We start from the raw sequence: 16,450 nt of genomic DNA on the forward strand, positions 1-16,450 counted from the left end.
ATCACTGTGGTGTGTATTAAACAAAGAATGTTTTGTGCTGGCCTTGGCTGTTTAATGCTAATGTGAAACATACACTGGCTAAAATTTTCTCTCCATTTCCATTCTGTATTCTACCCATCCATTAACTACACTTACACATGGCACAAATGCTGCACAGTGCACATGTAAACGTACAATCAAGCCTCATGTGTAAAAACTTCCAAAGGGTGTAAGGGTTTTTGTTTTATTATTTTTTGCTCACCTGCATCCAAGAGAAATAAAGTAGGGTAGGGGTAGCCAATGTGGTGTCCTCAAGATGTTGTGGACTACAACTCTCAGCATCCCTGACTATTGATCACACTGGCTGAGACTAATGGGCATTGTTATCCACAACAGCTGAGGGTAATCATGTTGGCTACCCTTTGTATAGGGTGTCAGCTAAAGGTGATAGATGGTGTGACCTATAGGCAGGAGAAAATGCTTAACAATGGTCCTTCCATAATAAAGGGGGGCTACTTCCATTACAAATACATTTGCATTAACTTCAAAAAAATCTTCAATTTGCTGTATGAAATTTTGCATGATTTCAGGCATCTCAAGCTATTCCTATTTTTTTGAGGAACTGCGTGAATAGAAAATACATGTATGTATCTTCTTTAAGAACATCCCTTTCTACATTGCCTCTTCATAGTTTCATATGTGGGGTTTTTTTTGGGGGGGAACCAAAGAGTTTTCTAAATAACAGATATTGACATCACAGTTGGGACCTTTTGTAACTTCTGCAATAAGGAGGCATGAGTCTTCCTCCTCTGCTTGAAAGACTTAATATTTTTGCATCTTGCACAGTAGGCAAGCAGGTGAAACAATTACCACTGGTATTTCTTTTCCCCCCTCCAGCTTTTCAGAATTTGTAGTAGAGTAAATTGGAATGTTGAAATCCCTTCACGAAGGGTAACCTGATCTTCATGGGTTGGGGAAACCTAGCCAGATGGGCAGAGTATAAATAATAAATTATTATTATATTATTATATGGGTTCCAGTGAACACTGCTAGTCATAAATGGCTCATGGGGGTTGTTAATGCACCATCTCTTTGGAAGAAAGATCCTATTGTCAGTTGAGCATGACCATTGTCTAATATTCCATAGAGCGGGGCATGATGTTGAATCCCGCCAGAACTGCCCAAATTATGCAAAGAGATCTTGGATGGACTTTGCAAATCAGCTCAAAGCACTCATATGGGAAAAAGCCTGTGCTACATCCACTAACAGTTTGCTGGGCTGTCTTTTAGTTTCTCCGAAGGAATCTTAGCTCAAAGAACTTAACTGTGAGCTTCCTTGGCATTGAAACATCTGGCTAAGTTAGAGGAGATGGCCTTTCTGTCAGCTGCAAAGAGAGCATTAGAACTGAAAGGGGAGAAAATCAGCAGAACCAAAGCTCAAGAAGAAGAGACCCAAGGCCCAGAACAATCCAAATGATACTTTAAATATTCTGTCCAAACCTGAGCAGTTGATGAATGTGAAAATGTTTTGCATAGGCTGATCAGATGACAAGGTTCATAACTCCAGAAGCTTCAGTTTGTAGTAAAGAGGGTGGTGGTGGCTACAATTAACTGTCAGACTCTGCTAGAATGAAGAATTTGCTAAGCCATTGAAAAGGAAGCCTCTGGAAAAGAAAAATATATGTAGGTATAAAGTTAGGTAAAGGATCCTTGGATGGCTAAGTCCAGTCGAATTTGACTATGGCGTGTGGTGCTCATCTCTGCTTTCAGGCCAAGGCATTCGGCATTTGTCTGGGTCATGAGAGCCAGTGTGGTGTAGTGGTTAAGAGCAGTAGTCTCGTAATCTGGTGAATCGGGTTCGTGTCTCCGCTCCTCCACATGCAGCTGCTGGGTGACCTTGGGCTAGTCACACTTCTCTGAAGTCTCTCAGCCCCACTCACCTCACAGAGTGTTTGTTGTGGGGGAGGAAGGGAAAGGAGAATGTTAGCCGCTTTGAGACTCCTTCAGGTAGTGATAAAGCGGGATATCAAATCCAAACTCTTCTTCTTCTCTTCTTCATGTGGCCAGCATGGCTAAACTGCTTCTGGTGCAACGGGACACCATGATGGAAACCAGAGCACACAGAAACGCCGTTTATCTTCCTGCCTCAGCAGTACCTATTTATTTACTCGTGCTAGTATGCTTTTGAACTGCTAGATTAGCAGGAGCTGGGACAAAGCAATGGGAGCTCACTCCGCCTGGACTAAGCATTGGTGATTCTAACATCAAGTCATTCTATGACAAGCTGCTCTTTGAAAGAAACTCAGTGACTCATGGCCTTATGGAATTCTTTTGCATCAAGCTTATCACTTCAGCTTGGGGTAGCTGAGAAGTGGGCCCTCATACTCACCCTGCAATTTATTGTGTTCTGGCAGCAATGGACAATTGTCTACAAAATTCTATCAAGAACCAGGAAAGATGGGTAGCATGATTACAGGCTGTACCTAGAATCTTTCGTTATAAGGCTTCGTTTGTTCAGAAAAGGGTCATGCAGATGTCCATGCAAATATGGGAAATGTAATCATCAGTGAGCATTTTTATTTATTTATTTATTTGCTTTATATTGCCCAAGGCAACCCAGAGTGACATATACACAGCAAAAGATATCAACTTTCTCGTAACAGAACAAAAACAATGTGTGCACTTCAGCAGCAGAGTATAGTACCAGTCTTTATGTGTCCATGATATACTAGTCAAGGATTATAATCTTTGCATTCCCTCAGATTCCTGTAGGGCAGAGGTGAACAGAATGTTGGTTGCAATCAATCCATCTTTCCCAGGCTGATTTGCAGGCAAACATTTCAGCCTCTCTTCTCCTTTAGCCGATTCTGTTGGCTGAATGTGGGTGTATCAGCCCCATTTTCGATATATGTATTCAGATTTTGCTATTTAAAAACAAAAAAAAAAAAGTTTGCGTGTGAAGCTACTTCCTGCCAGCAGCCTCTTTGTTGCCCTGCTTCTTTCTGCAACTTTTCCCTCAGTGAATAATATGAGGCTGACAATTATCATTATTGGATGGTCCTAGATTATTGTATGAATAAGCCTCAAATGCAGCTTCTCATATAGGAGTTGTTCCGGTCCCATGATAATTTTGGCAGCCCTTTTCTAAACTCTTTCATAGCCAATTACTAATCCACAAGAGAGTCTCTCCTCTTATTCCATAACCACTACCTTCAATAAGGAGTCTTTGATGAGTTACTTTATCAAAGTCTTTTTGAAATTCTAAGTACACAGTGTCCTCACACTACATCTTATGGACAAGTGAGACTTTTTAAAAAAGAAGATTCCTTGGCCACAAGGGGATGAGCTTGTTCCCTGAGGGTCAGGAGCTCTCTGCACTGAGTAAACACCCATGACTTCTATCTAGGCAGCCATTAGTTGTTTATGTGGCATTCTGTACAGTGTTCTAAATAGACCCTACACCCCTGCTGGCTTCCTACCTGCATGTTTTGTGTTGTTTGAATTTTAAATCAAAGAAGAGGTGGAGCATAGTGAGGCTTGACCCGCTCGCTCTCTTTTAAACTTGCACAAATGCCTAACTTGCATTGTTACCTTGGCACTTCGTCACTGGGACTGAGAATCTTCACCAGATGGGGCTCCTTTTGTGCTTCTAAGACAGATTCTTTCTCTCCGGGTTGCCTGAAGCTTATTGTCCTGTCTAGCTTCCCCCGACTTCTGCAGCAGCCAATTAGATCAGGAAGTCATTGTTGGAAAAACACAAGGAGGCAGGCCCCTGCAAGGTGTGGGGAGGGGGTGCAAACAGTCGGGTACACTAACCCCAGGCCTTGCTGGGCTAAGGCGACTGACGGGCCCCACCAGGGACTGGCTTTTTTTTGTGTTGTTTCAGCTTATAACTTTATTCCAACAAGACTCCCGCCCCAGGCCTCAGACAAGTTCTGCATGGGCCTGCAAGGAGGTAAGACTCCTTGGGTTGCAATAAATTCCAATGACTAAAAATCTGAAAGGGAAATTTATGTCAGTTTGGCACCCTGGGTAGTGATATTGAGGGATATGTGATGTGGGCAGTTGAAACCCCTCCAGGAATGAAAGTGCTTTAAATCTGAATGATTTTAACTGATTTTGAAACTGAACAAAAAAACTGAGCTTTCAACTTGCCCTAAGGTCAACCCTTACCCCTTAGTTTACATGCTATGCTTAATAAGCTCAAACTAGACCTTTACTGAGCTTGAATTGGGGTTTTTAAAATACCCTAATGTTTTAAGTTTTAACTTAAAATCTATTTAGCATTCAAAATTAGAGTGTAAGTGTTATAAAAGCTGAATTTAAAGCTAAAAGCCTAGGGTCCGCCCCCCCCCCCCGGTTGAACTATTTTAAACTGGTTTTAACTGAACTGAAAGCTGAAACTTTAGCTTTTAACTTGGACTGAACTTAACCCTTTCACTAAATTTACATGTTGCCCTTTATGGCCTATAACTGAACCCTATATACTTAGAGTGAGCTGAAAGCAAGGCTTACACTTTTCGTTTTAAGCTGATTTTTCCATTAGCTAGGTTGTATTGTTTGGAACTAATTAGTAGCTTCTTTATCCTCTATCAAAATGATAAACTGTAGCCTTTCAGACCTTTCCCATTGGTTGGGTATATGTGTGTAATCATAATTCTATGAAAACATTGATTTAGCATTTTGTATGACTTGATCCAAAGCAGGATCCTAAATTCTGTTAGAAAAGAGCATGAATACTTTTGACACAGAATCATACTTTTTGTCCCAAGTAAGTGTTTTATTAAACTTGGGTGTTCCATTATAGGGAGTGTGGAAACTACCGGAACCAACTAAATGGTTCAGCTTTAACTGGTTTGCTGCTTTTTTCAGATAGTTTAATGCAGACAGGTGGAAGTTATTGGACTACTTGTATTTAGAAGTCTATGGGGTTATTAAAAGTGATCTGTTACTTCAGTGGTTAAAGGCCACAGTGCTGTTGCCAGTTCCTGACATCACACTGCAAACAGAGCTTCACACAAAACACTTGGAAGAGCTTCCAAAAGTGGTACCAATCAGTTGGGAACTCTTATTATTTTTTCATTCCCAATACAGCTGGCAATACTTATTTATTTTATTTTGCTTTCCCAGATGGTGTGAGGCACAACATGCTTGCTTGTTGCATTGAAGCTTAGCCTGAAAGAGTGAGAGCAAATTTATAAATCAGAAATATGGTTCTATAAGGAATGGAGCTTTCCTACTACTGTTTATGCAAGGGCAGAGGAGAGTTGCATGCTACAGTTACAATCTGAGTGGCTTACCTTCTCTAGAAGCTACAGTGGTACCTCGGGTTACATACGCTTCAGGTTACATACACTTCAGGTTACAGACTCCGCTAACCCAGAAATAGTACCTTGGGTTAAGAACTTTGCTTCAGGATGAGAACAGAAATCGTGCTCCGGCGGCGCGACAGCAGCGGGAGGCCCCATTAGCTAAAGTGGTGCTTCAGGTTAAGAACAATTTCAGGTTAAAAACGGACCTCTGGAACGAATTAAGAACGTAACCAGAGGTACCACTGTATTTTAGAACTGCCACCCCTCCACGCAGCAAAATGTAACAGTAAATCTCCTTTCTCATCAGCTCGAATGGACAACAAAGATAAAAATGAGACTGGGACTGAAGAGCCTAAACCAAAGGTAAGCTGACAAGCATATATGATCATGGGTGCAGTTCATCCTCTCTGCATTCTTGGTTCTTCCTTAAAACATTTTTCTTTATCTTTGATGGAGTAAATATTTTGCTTTCTGCTAGAAACCTTTAAATGCAGTTGTCTCCCCCACCCCCACCCCCACCCCCACCCCTTTTTTTTGCAAGGCCCAGTGTGCATTCTAAGTTAGAATCTCTTTAAAATCTGTATTTTAAGCTTGAGAAGCCACTTTCTTCCCTGTAACTAAACTAGGTGTGAACAGGAAGTTGCTGCTGTAAAACTTGACATCTCCTTTTGCACAGAGTTTCATTCAAGCCTGAGTATCTCTGAGAAGCATTTCTGTGTGGCAATCAGTGTTAAGCTTGTTTGTGGAACTTCTGCTTCAGGGACAGCCTCTCTTCCTCCCTGTGGTGCTGGCTTTGGAGAATCCTACCCACTAGTTTAAACACGTTTTAATGTGAGCTTGATTTTATTGTGTATTTCTGTGTGTAGCTTTTAAAGTGTAACCTACTTAGGGCTAATGGTGAGAGGGATAGAAATCTATATCAATCAATCAATCAATCAATCAATCAATCAATGAGATAAAGTGAATGAAAGCCCCTTTTTGCTGTACAAAATCAGCAGTTGTCATACCTTGCCCTATAACTCGAGCTTTGAAAGGATTGTTTGCCTCATTAATCAGAACAGACTGAATTGCCTAAAGAGCAAATAAGGCAAGCCACAAAATGGATCAGAGCACGCACAGGAAGCTTGAAAATAAGGATTGCTTTGACAGGCCCACAGACTTGCCTGGAAAAAGGCATGTGACTGGAAGGACTACAGTTTTATTCTGCCGGTTTTTTAAAGGCTTGTTCTCCCAAGCCTCTGTTTCTGGGTTAAGTTTTGGAACTTAACTGCTCTCTCCCCTTCCTAGCTCTCAAACAGATTGCCTGGAAAATGTCTGCTGGCCATGTAGATAGCAATACATACACAGAGGCTGGCTTGTTTATTGATTGTTGTAGTTCAGAAACCCTTCTTCCTCATTCAGTAGTAATAATGAAATGGCTTACTAGTGAAGAGGCTGAAGCAAACTTCTTTATTTAATGGAAACCTGTTCAGACACTAACCAGCTATTCCCATGGGAGTAAAACAATAAATGGCAAAACCTGTGGTTTTTCTAGGTTATGTTGCAAGCTCAAAGGGATTGATGGAGCCAGTAGTGGCTGGCAGAGTGGCTCAGGTGGGGCTGAATTGCTGTCCCCACTTTCAAACACAGTGTGTTGCTGCTGCTTACTGGGAGGGGGAGAGGGCAAGGCAACTGAGAGCTTAGCAGGTACTGGTGTGGCAGCAGAGCCAGTTGAACACTCCTACACCAAGTTCTCGTTGCCCTCCTACTCCCCCTCTCAATAAGCAGCAACATCATGTCATGTTTGGAAGGCAAGAGAGTAAGGCAGCCAGATCTGTAATGTCCTGCCAGCCCCTATTGGATGTAGCTGTCACTATCTCTCCCAGAATTCTTCTTTATGATGATGTCATGGTGGAAACCAATGCCACGGAACTGATAAATGCAATATGTGGGAGCATATTTACTTGCAGATGCTCCTTTGATGATGTAGTCTTCAAAAACCTGTGATTTTGGTACCCTATCCTTGAGATAGATGATGTGATGCTTTGAAATTCTTCTTAATGCCAGCGCAGTGCAGGAGATAGCCAGTTTCAGTTAGGTTTTGATTTTCTTTTAACATGCTTAAGGCCATTGGTCATTCTGACTTTACTTTAACCAACACACTTTTTCAGTTTATTTTGATTATTTTTTACTTTTTTCTCATGCTGATCTTTGGTTTTATTTTATTTTGTTCGCATGTTTTTAAGACATCCATACCTTCCTCTGTCAAAATCTTGGAAGGTAGATCCTCCATTATTCCCAAACGAAACTCCTCTGTTAGTTCTATCCCTTTGAAAAAACCCTCCAACCCTGCTGAGTCCTCAGTACCAACCTCCATCCCTAAATGCATCTCTTCTATCGCATCCCGACCAACCAGTACAGGAACAAAAGAGAAAAGGGGCAAGGTAAGAAATGGCGTAAAAAGAAGTTGGTGGAGTGAGGGGCTGGGGTAAATCTATTTCTTTCCCATTTGCTTAGATTCTTTGCATTGGGTTGGGCATGCATTTACAGCAAGTGGTTGTTGTTGTTGTTTGTAATTTGTATTTACCTGCCTGTTTCCTAATGACCAAGATATGAATGTACTTTACTTGGTTATGGCTAACTACTACCACCCCAATCTATTGTTTTTTCCTCCTGTTTTAAGAGATTGTGCTAGGATTGACCAGTGATTATAGCCAAGTTGAAGAATACTTCTTTCTAATAGTTGAACAAGCAGCCTCAGAATGCACTTAATATTGTGTTTAATTTGCACATAAATGAAGTCAAATAAATTGCCACTTGATACATTAATGTGCTCAGATGGAATGTCATTTAGTCAGTCTACAAACTGCCCCACATCTGCAGATATCTGGGTAGGTAACAATAAAACTTTGCAATTTAGAGAAGAAATGAAAAGTGCAAATATAAATTCCCTTTAGCTATCTTTGTTTATTCTCCTTAAATTCTTCTTAGTTTTTTATATTCATGTTTTTCCCCCTGGACATTGCCAGCATTTTACTGAGCTTTATTTAGTTAATGGATATGTAAGACATTTGATGTTGCTTGTTGCTCAGGTTTTCCAGATGGCACAGTATTTGCATGTTATCACACCTGCTCCTGCAAGCTGTGGTGACGTAACAGTGAAAAATTTATTCAACAGTCACACATGTTTTCATGTGGATATCACATTTTTTATGCAACAGAAAGGACTCATGAAATAAGTGCATTCAATTAATGTGGGTGAAAAAGGGATTATGTAATACTGTTATTACCGTGGATATCTATTCTAAAAGCTGCATGTTTAGGAGCTAAGTAGGGACAAGGCATCATCAACTTTGCATTTGGACAAGCCATTAGTTTTACTTTACGTAGGCTGTTCATTATTTATGTTCTGAAATCAAATGAGAAAATGGTAGAATTGAATAGAAAAGCATTTTGTATGCCAAGCCTCATAAAAATACATATAATAAGCACATGGTAAAGTCTTGAAACTTGTATTGGCATTTCGAGTCCATTTCTCAGGCTTAGGTTGAAAATGTGTAAATAAAGAGGAAATCCCCTAATCCACAGCAATTTACTCTGCTTTTTTAGTCTATGAGCAGTCAATAAATACTGCCCTTTCTCAATTTCTGTCACCAGGGTCCAGATATGAAAACAAAGATAGCCCCTCCACGTCCTGGTATGGGACAGAATCAGAAGAGTCCAGCCAATGCTTCTCGGATCCCTGCCAAAACTCCCACCATCCCCAAGACACCACCCAGCCTTGGTAAGAGAAGAGGGGTTTTTTGTGTGTTGCTCATGTGTCGCATAGCAGTTTGGGGTTTTTTGCTTTCAGGAAATTGCTTCAAACAAACTGTGGTTTACTTGAGCTCCCTCACATTCAAATACAAACGTGTCAGGTTTTTGCTTTTATTTGTAGTGTATCAAGAGAAAGTACAAGTCCTTCCTCAGTATATTCTTCTTGGCAGTAGATGTGACCAAGAACTGTGGCTATGCAGACAAACCTTTTAAAAGAACCCAAAAAGCCTCTGAAGAAGGTGGCATGAAGTTGATGTGGCCTAGCACCGCGAAAGTTCATTTGACACAGGCCTTAAGGCAGGAATTTTAATAAAAGTAACATGAGAAGTAGCCTTTTCTCAAAATCATAAGATGAGCTTTTATAAAGGGCAGGGAGCACCAGCCAACCTGTCCATTTCTGCCTCTGACTGCCACCATAATCCTGCTTAAGAACCAAGTCTCACTCAGCACTGGATGATTGGATAGCAGGTGGCTGCCATCTTGTATCACCCTCAGTGCAATGCTTGACATGGTGACAAAGGGATCTAAGATGGTGGTTTCTTGCTACCAGCTTGTCTTCTTTTTAAAGAATCACCAAGTTACAGGGAATCAGCCAAGTTACAGTGAACCAGGCAGAGGGCCTTCTCGGTGGTGGCACCCTGTGGAACTCCCTCCCACCAGATGTCAAAGAGAAAAACAACTACCACACTTTTAGAAGACATCTGAAGGCAGCCCTGTTTAGGGAAGCTTTTAATGTTTGAAACACATTGAGTATTTTAATACTTTGTTGGAAGCCACCCAGAGTGGCTGGGGAAACCCCGCCAGATGGGTGGCATATAAATATATTATTATTATTATTATTATTATTATGGATCACCTCATTGCAACAAGATGCTGATAGTGGCACCTGCTGGAAAGCCTTGAGCCTAGGTCTTGGTCTGGTGCTGCTTCTACCACCCCCAGATACATGTGTTCCCCCATAGTCACCCAGTGAGTGGTTTACCCAGTCTTGGAGGTAGGGTTAAAATAGGGCTTAAGCTCCTGCTCCTGTGCTCCCTGTCCTCTTAGTGCTCTTTCCCTGTTTCCCTTTCATTTTCTAATATTCATTGGAATCTCTGTAGTCTGCCCTTCCTTTCCCCCCTAGCAACCAGGATGCAAGATTATCATTGTTTTTCACGGAGCAGTTGTTTTTGTTCTTTCAGCTGCCAAAAAGGAGCAAAGAAGGCCCCCTAACACAGCAGCAAAATCTGAGAGAGGTAAGAAAAGTTTACTATTTCCTCTTCATTCCTAACAAATCGTGTCCACTGGCATTGACTATAAATTCTGTAAAACCTTGATACTTAAATTACCTTTTTTGGGGGTAGGTAAAAGGTTGTTTTATTCATATTTTAAAATATCTTTCCATTGGAAAGAAAGTTGCAACAGTACTAAATGCAACATAGCATTTTTTTTTTATTTAAAACATTTTTATATCACTCTTCATTAAAATTCTAGGGTGGTCTGCAATAGATGCCGATATAATAAAACGGCATATTAAAATACAATAAAAACAGTAAAAACGGCAACAACTGCAGTAGCTGAACAGTTTTCTGTGGCAAAGACCTGGATGAACAAGTGTATTTTCAGAAGGTGCTAAAAACTCACCAAAGTTGGTTCCTGCCTTATTTCAGTGGGGAGATGATTCCATAAGCTAGGTGTTCTAACAGAAAACGTCCTGCCCCTGCTTGCTAATTTCCTTTGTGCATATTGAACAGTGTGGAAGGTTCTTTTGAATCAACAGCTTAACGATTACTTAACATATTGTACTTTAATTTCAAATTGCAGGTGAACCAGTAAAGTCTGGAGATAGGAGTGGCTACAGCAGCCCTGGATCTCCAGGAACTCCTGGCAGTCGCTCCCGCACACCCTCCCTGCCAACTCCACCAAACAGGGAGCCCAAGAAGGTAGCAGTGGTTCGCACCCCGCCAAAATCCCCTTCTTCTGTCAAGAGCCGCTTGCAGACAGCCCCTGTCCCCATGCCAGACCTGAAGAACATAAAGTCCAAGATTGGTTCCACTGAAAATTTGAAGCATCAGCCAGGGGGTGGAAAGGTAAATCCAGTGCACCTTGTCTTTATGTGTGGGCAAATGAAATACAAGTTTGGAGTTAGATGGGAAGTTACCTACCTTCCGTTCGTCCCCTTCTCAACTTACATTGCATTCTGACCCTTGCAGCGGCAGCCATCTCTTCAATATGTGAGTCCCCTGAATCTTTACACACAGATGTCTCTGTGTAGCCCACAACTTTGTATAAAGATCTTTTGACTGGGGCACAAACCTAGCAGCAGTTTTACAAGAAAACTGAAACAGCATCTCAAACTTCCTCCTGAAACTAGTCATCCGGGAAAGGAGGCAGGATGGAGAGCAGCTCCTGTGGCCAGGCACTCTGAAAATGCCATGGCTGCCACTTTGAGACTTCCATGGGCAGCCCTGTAATTTCGGTTGCTTCAAAACTAAATTTCTGCTGCTGGGAATAAAAGGCCTATGGTAGCACCTACTGTGTTATCTTCTCCCTCTCTAGAACTCTGTCTTCTGTCCCAGATATCTTGCACTTCCCTGGAGGGCCTTTTCTATAGTTTGAGAACCACTGTACTACAAAGTAGTGAATGGGCTCAATCTTCTCCATGCCATGTTACATTACTTGCAAAAGTTCTGTTTTCCAATTCCAACCTCCCCCTATCTCTGTTCAAAAAGAAGAAGTTTCATCTTTCAGATCACCCTGTGCTCAAAGTGCATTTGTACAAACTAAGGGTTAGAAAGCACATGGAATCTGAGCAGATAGAGTAAATGGAGTATGTATGGAACACTCTTACCAAGATTAGAGCTGGGGTGACACGCATTTAAAAGCCATGTCATAGAATCACTGACTCACAGTGGTGAGGAAAAGTGCTATGTGCCTGGTTAGATAGAGCTGTGCTGTACCCAGCCAACATGTGAAAGGAGACTAGACATGGTATACACATGTCACTTGGCAAATTCTTAAGCTAGGTTTATCTATGTCGACAACTTTCACTGCTAGAACACCTGCTGTGTTTGGAAGAGGCTTGTGCAGGGGGCAGAGAGATAATCTTCCTTCAGCACAGGGGTGAAGAACCTTTTTTAGCTTGAAGATCACATTCCTTTCTGGGCCACATATCAGTGATAATCAGGGCCAGAGGCAAAAGTGAGCAGAGCAATCAATGCATTTAAATGTTACCTTTGTGCAGGAGATTAGTTTTTATACACACTGTCCTCCATCTAGGTAAGAAAGAGACATTATCAATGGCCTTGGTGCCATGCATGCCTTCCATCAGCTTTGGCGGGTGGCTCAGCTATGCCCTTATCTGGACAAGGATAGCCTAACTTCTGATAACTTCTAGGGTTCCTTCAATGTATTATTATATGTGGGTTTGCATTTGGAAGGTGCAGCTGAATCAGCTAGATTGCTGATTGGAGGGACTTAGCTCATTACACCAATTCAGACATGACTTCATTGGCCACCAATAAATTTCCCTGCTCAATTCAAAGTGCTAATCTTGGCTGCTTCACTCCTCTCCCCAAGCACTGGGGAGAAAGAGACCGCAACCCTTGCCTTAGGAACTGACACCATTAGGAGATTTCTGAGTTTGAACTGGGGACCTTGTGCATGCAAAGCAGATGATCTGTCACTGATCTGTGGCCCTTCTTCTACATGAAGGCATGTTGGGGGCTTATGTGGCTAAGGTAGTTGTATTATTCTCCCTTCCTCTAAAGGACAAATATCTTTCAGCAAAACTGTAAGGCTTCTTTATCAATAGCCAGACTCACTAGTTCAATTCTCTTGCATAGAGAATTTACAGAGAGGAAGGAAGAAAGTAAAGTGACATGGAATTAGGCCCACAGAAGGGCAGAGAATCTGAAGCCACGTCTTCAGTTTGCTGCAGTACTGTGTTGCTGATAATTTCTATCTAGTTGTGGGCTCCTTCTCGTGCTACTACAATATATAGTCATTCTTTGAAGGGTTGCTCTAAACTAAAGGGTTGGATTATTATGAGACTGCTGCAGCCCAGGGTAATTTAGGGATCTATGGTTTGTCCCATTCCCTGCACTGATGCAACAATTGCCAGACCTAAATATTCTGTATCTGCAAAACAATGTGAGTAGTCTGTAGCTAAGGGATGTTCTTAGCTTACTGGTCATAGCTTGCTTCTCTTTATGACCTGCCTTGAAATTGTTAATTAATGTATGACTGTTAGGGGGTTGGTGGTTTTATTTGGCTTTATCTTAATGTTGTTGTAACCTACCCCGGGGCTTTATGGTGAAGGGTGAATAAGAAATACAGTAAGTAGACAGAGTGGTAACCATTATTGCAAATATAAACACCACCCACAAATTACCCAGATTACTTGACTGGGTGCTCAGCACCAGGTTTTTAGAGTGTGCTTTTTTCACTTACTTTTTACAGTGGAGCAACATAATGCCATCAAATCTTGTAACTCTTGTGTTTCCACCCTCTTTCCTCAGACTATAGAAAATCCAGCAAGTGTAAATCACCTTAGCAATATTCTTGTCATATTATTTTTTTAAGGTATGGTTTTGATGTTTGCAATGTTGTATCAGGCAGGCAGGCCTGTCTGTCTTCATCTGTACTTTGGTACACTTCATTATTACCTTTTTGATAGGTGTCATTGATGGGTGGAGATTTCTTTTTCAATTAGCACTGTTTCTCCTTTATTTATTTTTTAGAAAACAATAGTATAATAGTGCTTCAACTTAAAATGGGTTTTAATGCAACTTTTTAAAAAAATGTTTTTAATAACATGCATGTTATTTGAATATTTGTATTGAGTGCCATTTTATCACTATTGGTCACTCCCCCCATGCTCACTTTAAAATATTTTTGTTCTAGTTTTAAGCATTATTTTTTTACAGTAATTATGTAATACTGTTGAAATTTTAAAAGCATCGAAGCACAGTTTTTTAAAAAATGGTACTAGAATTTATTTAAAATGGCTTGTTGTGTTAAATATTTGCTTCTCCAGCCACATGTCTATGCCATGCCCACTAGTGTAGACAGGACATCATGGGAGATAAATGCACAGGAAGTACTATATACCCTGATGTGTGGAAACTCCATTGCAGTTCTGAATGAGGCTTTCAGGGAGAGAGAGAGAGTGCAACAGTTTGGTTAGGGTACTTTCAGACTGACAACCCTTTTTAAAGTCTGGTGATAGTTTGACGTGCTTCCAAATATAATGGTTATTCTGTGGTGCTAGCAATGACTAGGAGGTGAATATGATTATCCTAGCAGCATTTACCATGTCAATGGACATAGCAGAACAGAGAGCCATTAACTGCATTTATTATATACCACCCTTAACAGTATTTTGCCCTGGCTCTCCAACCAATAAGCAAACACAGTTGCTTTGGTTTTACTTTATATTGTTCATATACACACTTTGTTGCAGTCCTGTGCTGGGACAAATATCTCTGTGTTAGAAATGGAGGAGCCTATGTCATGATTTTGTTTTGTTTTTGTTCGTTCTTTTAAGCACTGTACTAATTTCAGGCCTGACTGTAGGACGTTCGCCACTGCGTAAGCTGAAATTTGAAGCTTCATCTTCAAAGCAAGGAACTGGCATTTGTACCAAGGGGAAAGTCCCTTGCTTCTTTCTTTGTCTTAGATGACTGCTACAAAATGCAAAAGATATCTCTACTTGAAAGGATAATTGTGGATGGCAGCGGTTGTCACTCATATTCTTTTTCTGGCTATCAAAGGTGCAGGTGGTTAATAAGAAGCTGAACTTTAGCCATGTGCAATCCAGGTGTGGATCAAAGGATAATATCAAACATACCCCAGGAGGAGGCAGTGTGAGTACCTTCACACCATTCAATGCACTATAATAATCTAACTTATTATAAGTGGCATGACTTTTGCATTAACCCTGAAACACCAATGCTGTCTGCACAATCAGATAGCTATTGATGATGTGTAGTGAATTAACCTGTTACCAGTGAAAATATGGCTTGATTAAAGCTCCAGCAGAGTTAGCTGTATGGGGATGTGCACTGAGCTAATTGGGTATTGAATTGGAGGCAATATTATTTAAGTGGCTGCCTTCTCAATACATAGTGTTCAAATTACCCCAGAAATTATCCTTTCTGACTCAGATAGTTGATGGAAAATGAAGGTGCAGCGTGTATTGCAAATGGAAAGCTGATTAAAAGTGTGGTGTGTTCATGGACGCATATAACCAGCATTTTTTAAAAAAAATCCAAATTCTTCATCAAGGAAGCACATGTTCCTTGTTCCCTCAAAATAAAATATGCAAATTAGATAAAATAATGAATCATTTCCCTTAGGCTTACTTTGCAGAATTTATTTTGCTTCCATGATATGAGTTTTCAGGGAAATTTTATTTTCTTTAGTGAGGATTTTGGGAGCAGAGGGAAAGGCAGAAAAGGAAAGTGTTTAGTGTTCTGTATATAGTAGAATTGAGGGGGTAGGGGAGAACTGGTATATATAGGATACAGGAGGGTCTTGCAACAAAATGTTGCAGGATATCACTATCTAATAGGAATTCTCTTGTCCAGATTTCCAGCCATGGTGCTTTCCTCCAAAACAGTATAAGCTGTTAGGGGCTCAAGCAAGCCAATTCACTCTTCCCCTGCACTTTGTGATTTTTTGTTTTTACAACTGATATGCAATGTTCAATAGGTTCTGGTGACCACTAAACATACTTGGTGCTTACTGTGCTAGTTGGGTGGGGTGCTATCCCTCTTGGTTAGAAAAATGGTTTTCTTTTGTACTTCTATGAACTTCAGGATTCTCTTAAGCAGACTGGTACCTCTTTATTGTCTCTCAGTGGCCCTCTTCTTCTGGCTCCATTTCTAAGTTTGCTATTAGAAGGAGGGAAAATTGAGAGTAAGCACATGACACACAAGCTCTGTCTGCTGATCACTGGCACACCAGCCCAGCCCAACTCTGGTTTCTAAGCATTCCTCTGCAAACAAGAAGAAAAGTGCCTTTCTAAAGGCTGAGTTTTGAAGGTGCTGGAATTTGAGCTTCCAGGTCAAACATTTAGGAGCATGTAATACAGTCATGTGCTTAACACAGACACATCAAAGAATACATCATGCAATCATAGAGTTAGATAGATAGATAGATTCTTTATTGTCATTACACTAGTGCAACATTGCACAAGTGCAACGAAATTGGATGCCAACCCTTAAAAACAACAAAAGCAAAACAACAGCAACAACCAAACAAACCACCTTCCAACCACACCCACACCCACACCCATCAAACTCCCAGGTCTCACTATCGAGTTACAGCATTCAAAAAGGCCACAGCTCTTGGATAGAAACTGTTTTTCAGTCTATTTGTCC

General features: G+C 40.9%; 1 protein-coding gene across 19 annotated transcripts in view; it reads left to right on the forward strand.

The window, feature by feature from the left end:
- MAPT (microtubule associated protein tau) overlaps window positions 1-16,450 on the forward strand; it is an 84,125-nt gene that overhangs the window by 53,235 nt on the left and 14,440 nt on the right. For 14 of the 19 annotated variants that reach the window (XM_082195692.1, XM_082195679.1, XM_082195684.1 and 11 more), the window contains 6 exons: window positions 5,599-5,654; window positions 7,517-7,714; window positions 8,928-9,054; window positions 10,268-10,321; window positions 10,890-11,155; window positions 14,840-14,932. In XM_082195692.1, the coding sequence (XP_082051818.1) occupies window positions 5,599-5,654; window positions 7,517-7,714; window positions 8,928-9,054; window positions 10,268-10,321; window positions 10,890-11,155; window positions 14,840-14,932 (794 nt within the window). The remainder of the gene's footprint in view (window positions 1-5,598; window positions 5,655-7,516; window positions 7,715-8,927; window positions 9,055-10,267; window positions 10,322-10,889; window positions 11,156-14,839; window positions 14,933-16,450) is intronic. The other 5 variants (XM_082195687.1, XM_082195686.1, XM_082195691.1 and 2 more) reach the window with 2 other exon arrangements.

The sequence above is a fragment of the Podarcis vaucheri genome (genome assembly GCF_965113315.1).
Source record: "Podarcis vaucheri genome assembly, chromosome: 13".
NCBI lineage: Eukaryota > Metazoa > Chordata > Lepidosauria > Squamata > Lacertidae > Podarcis > Podarcis vaucheri.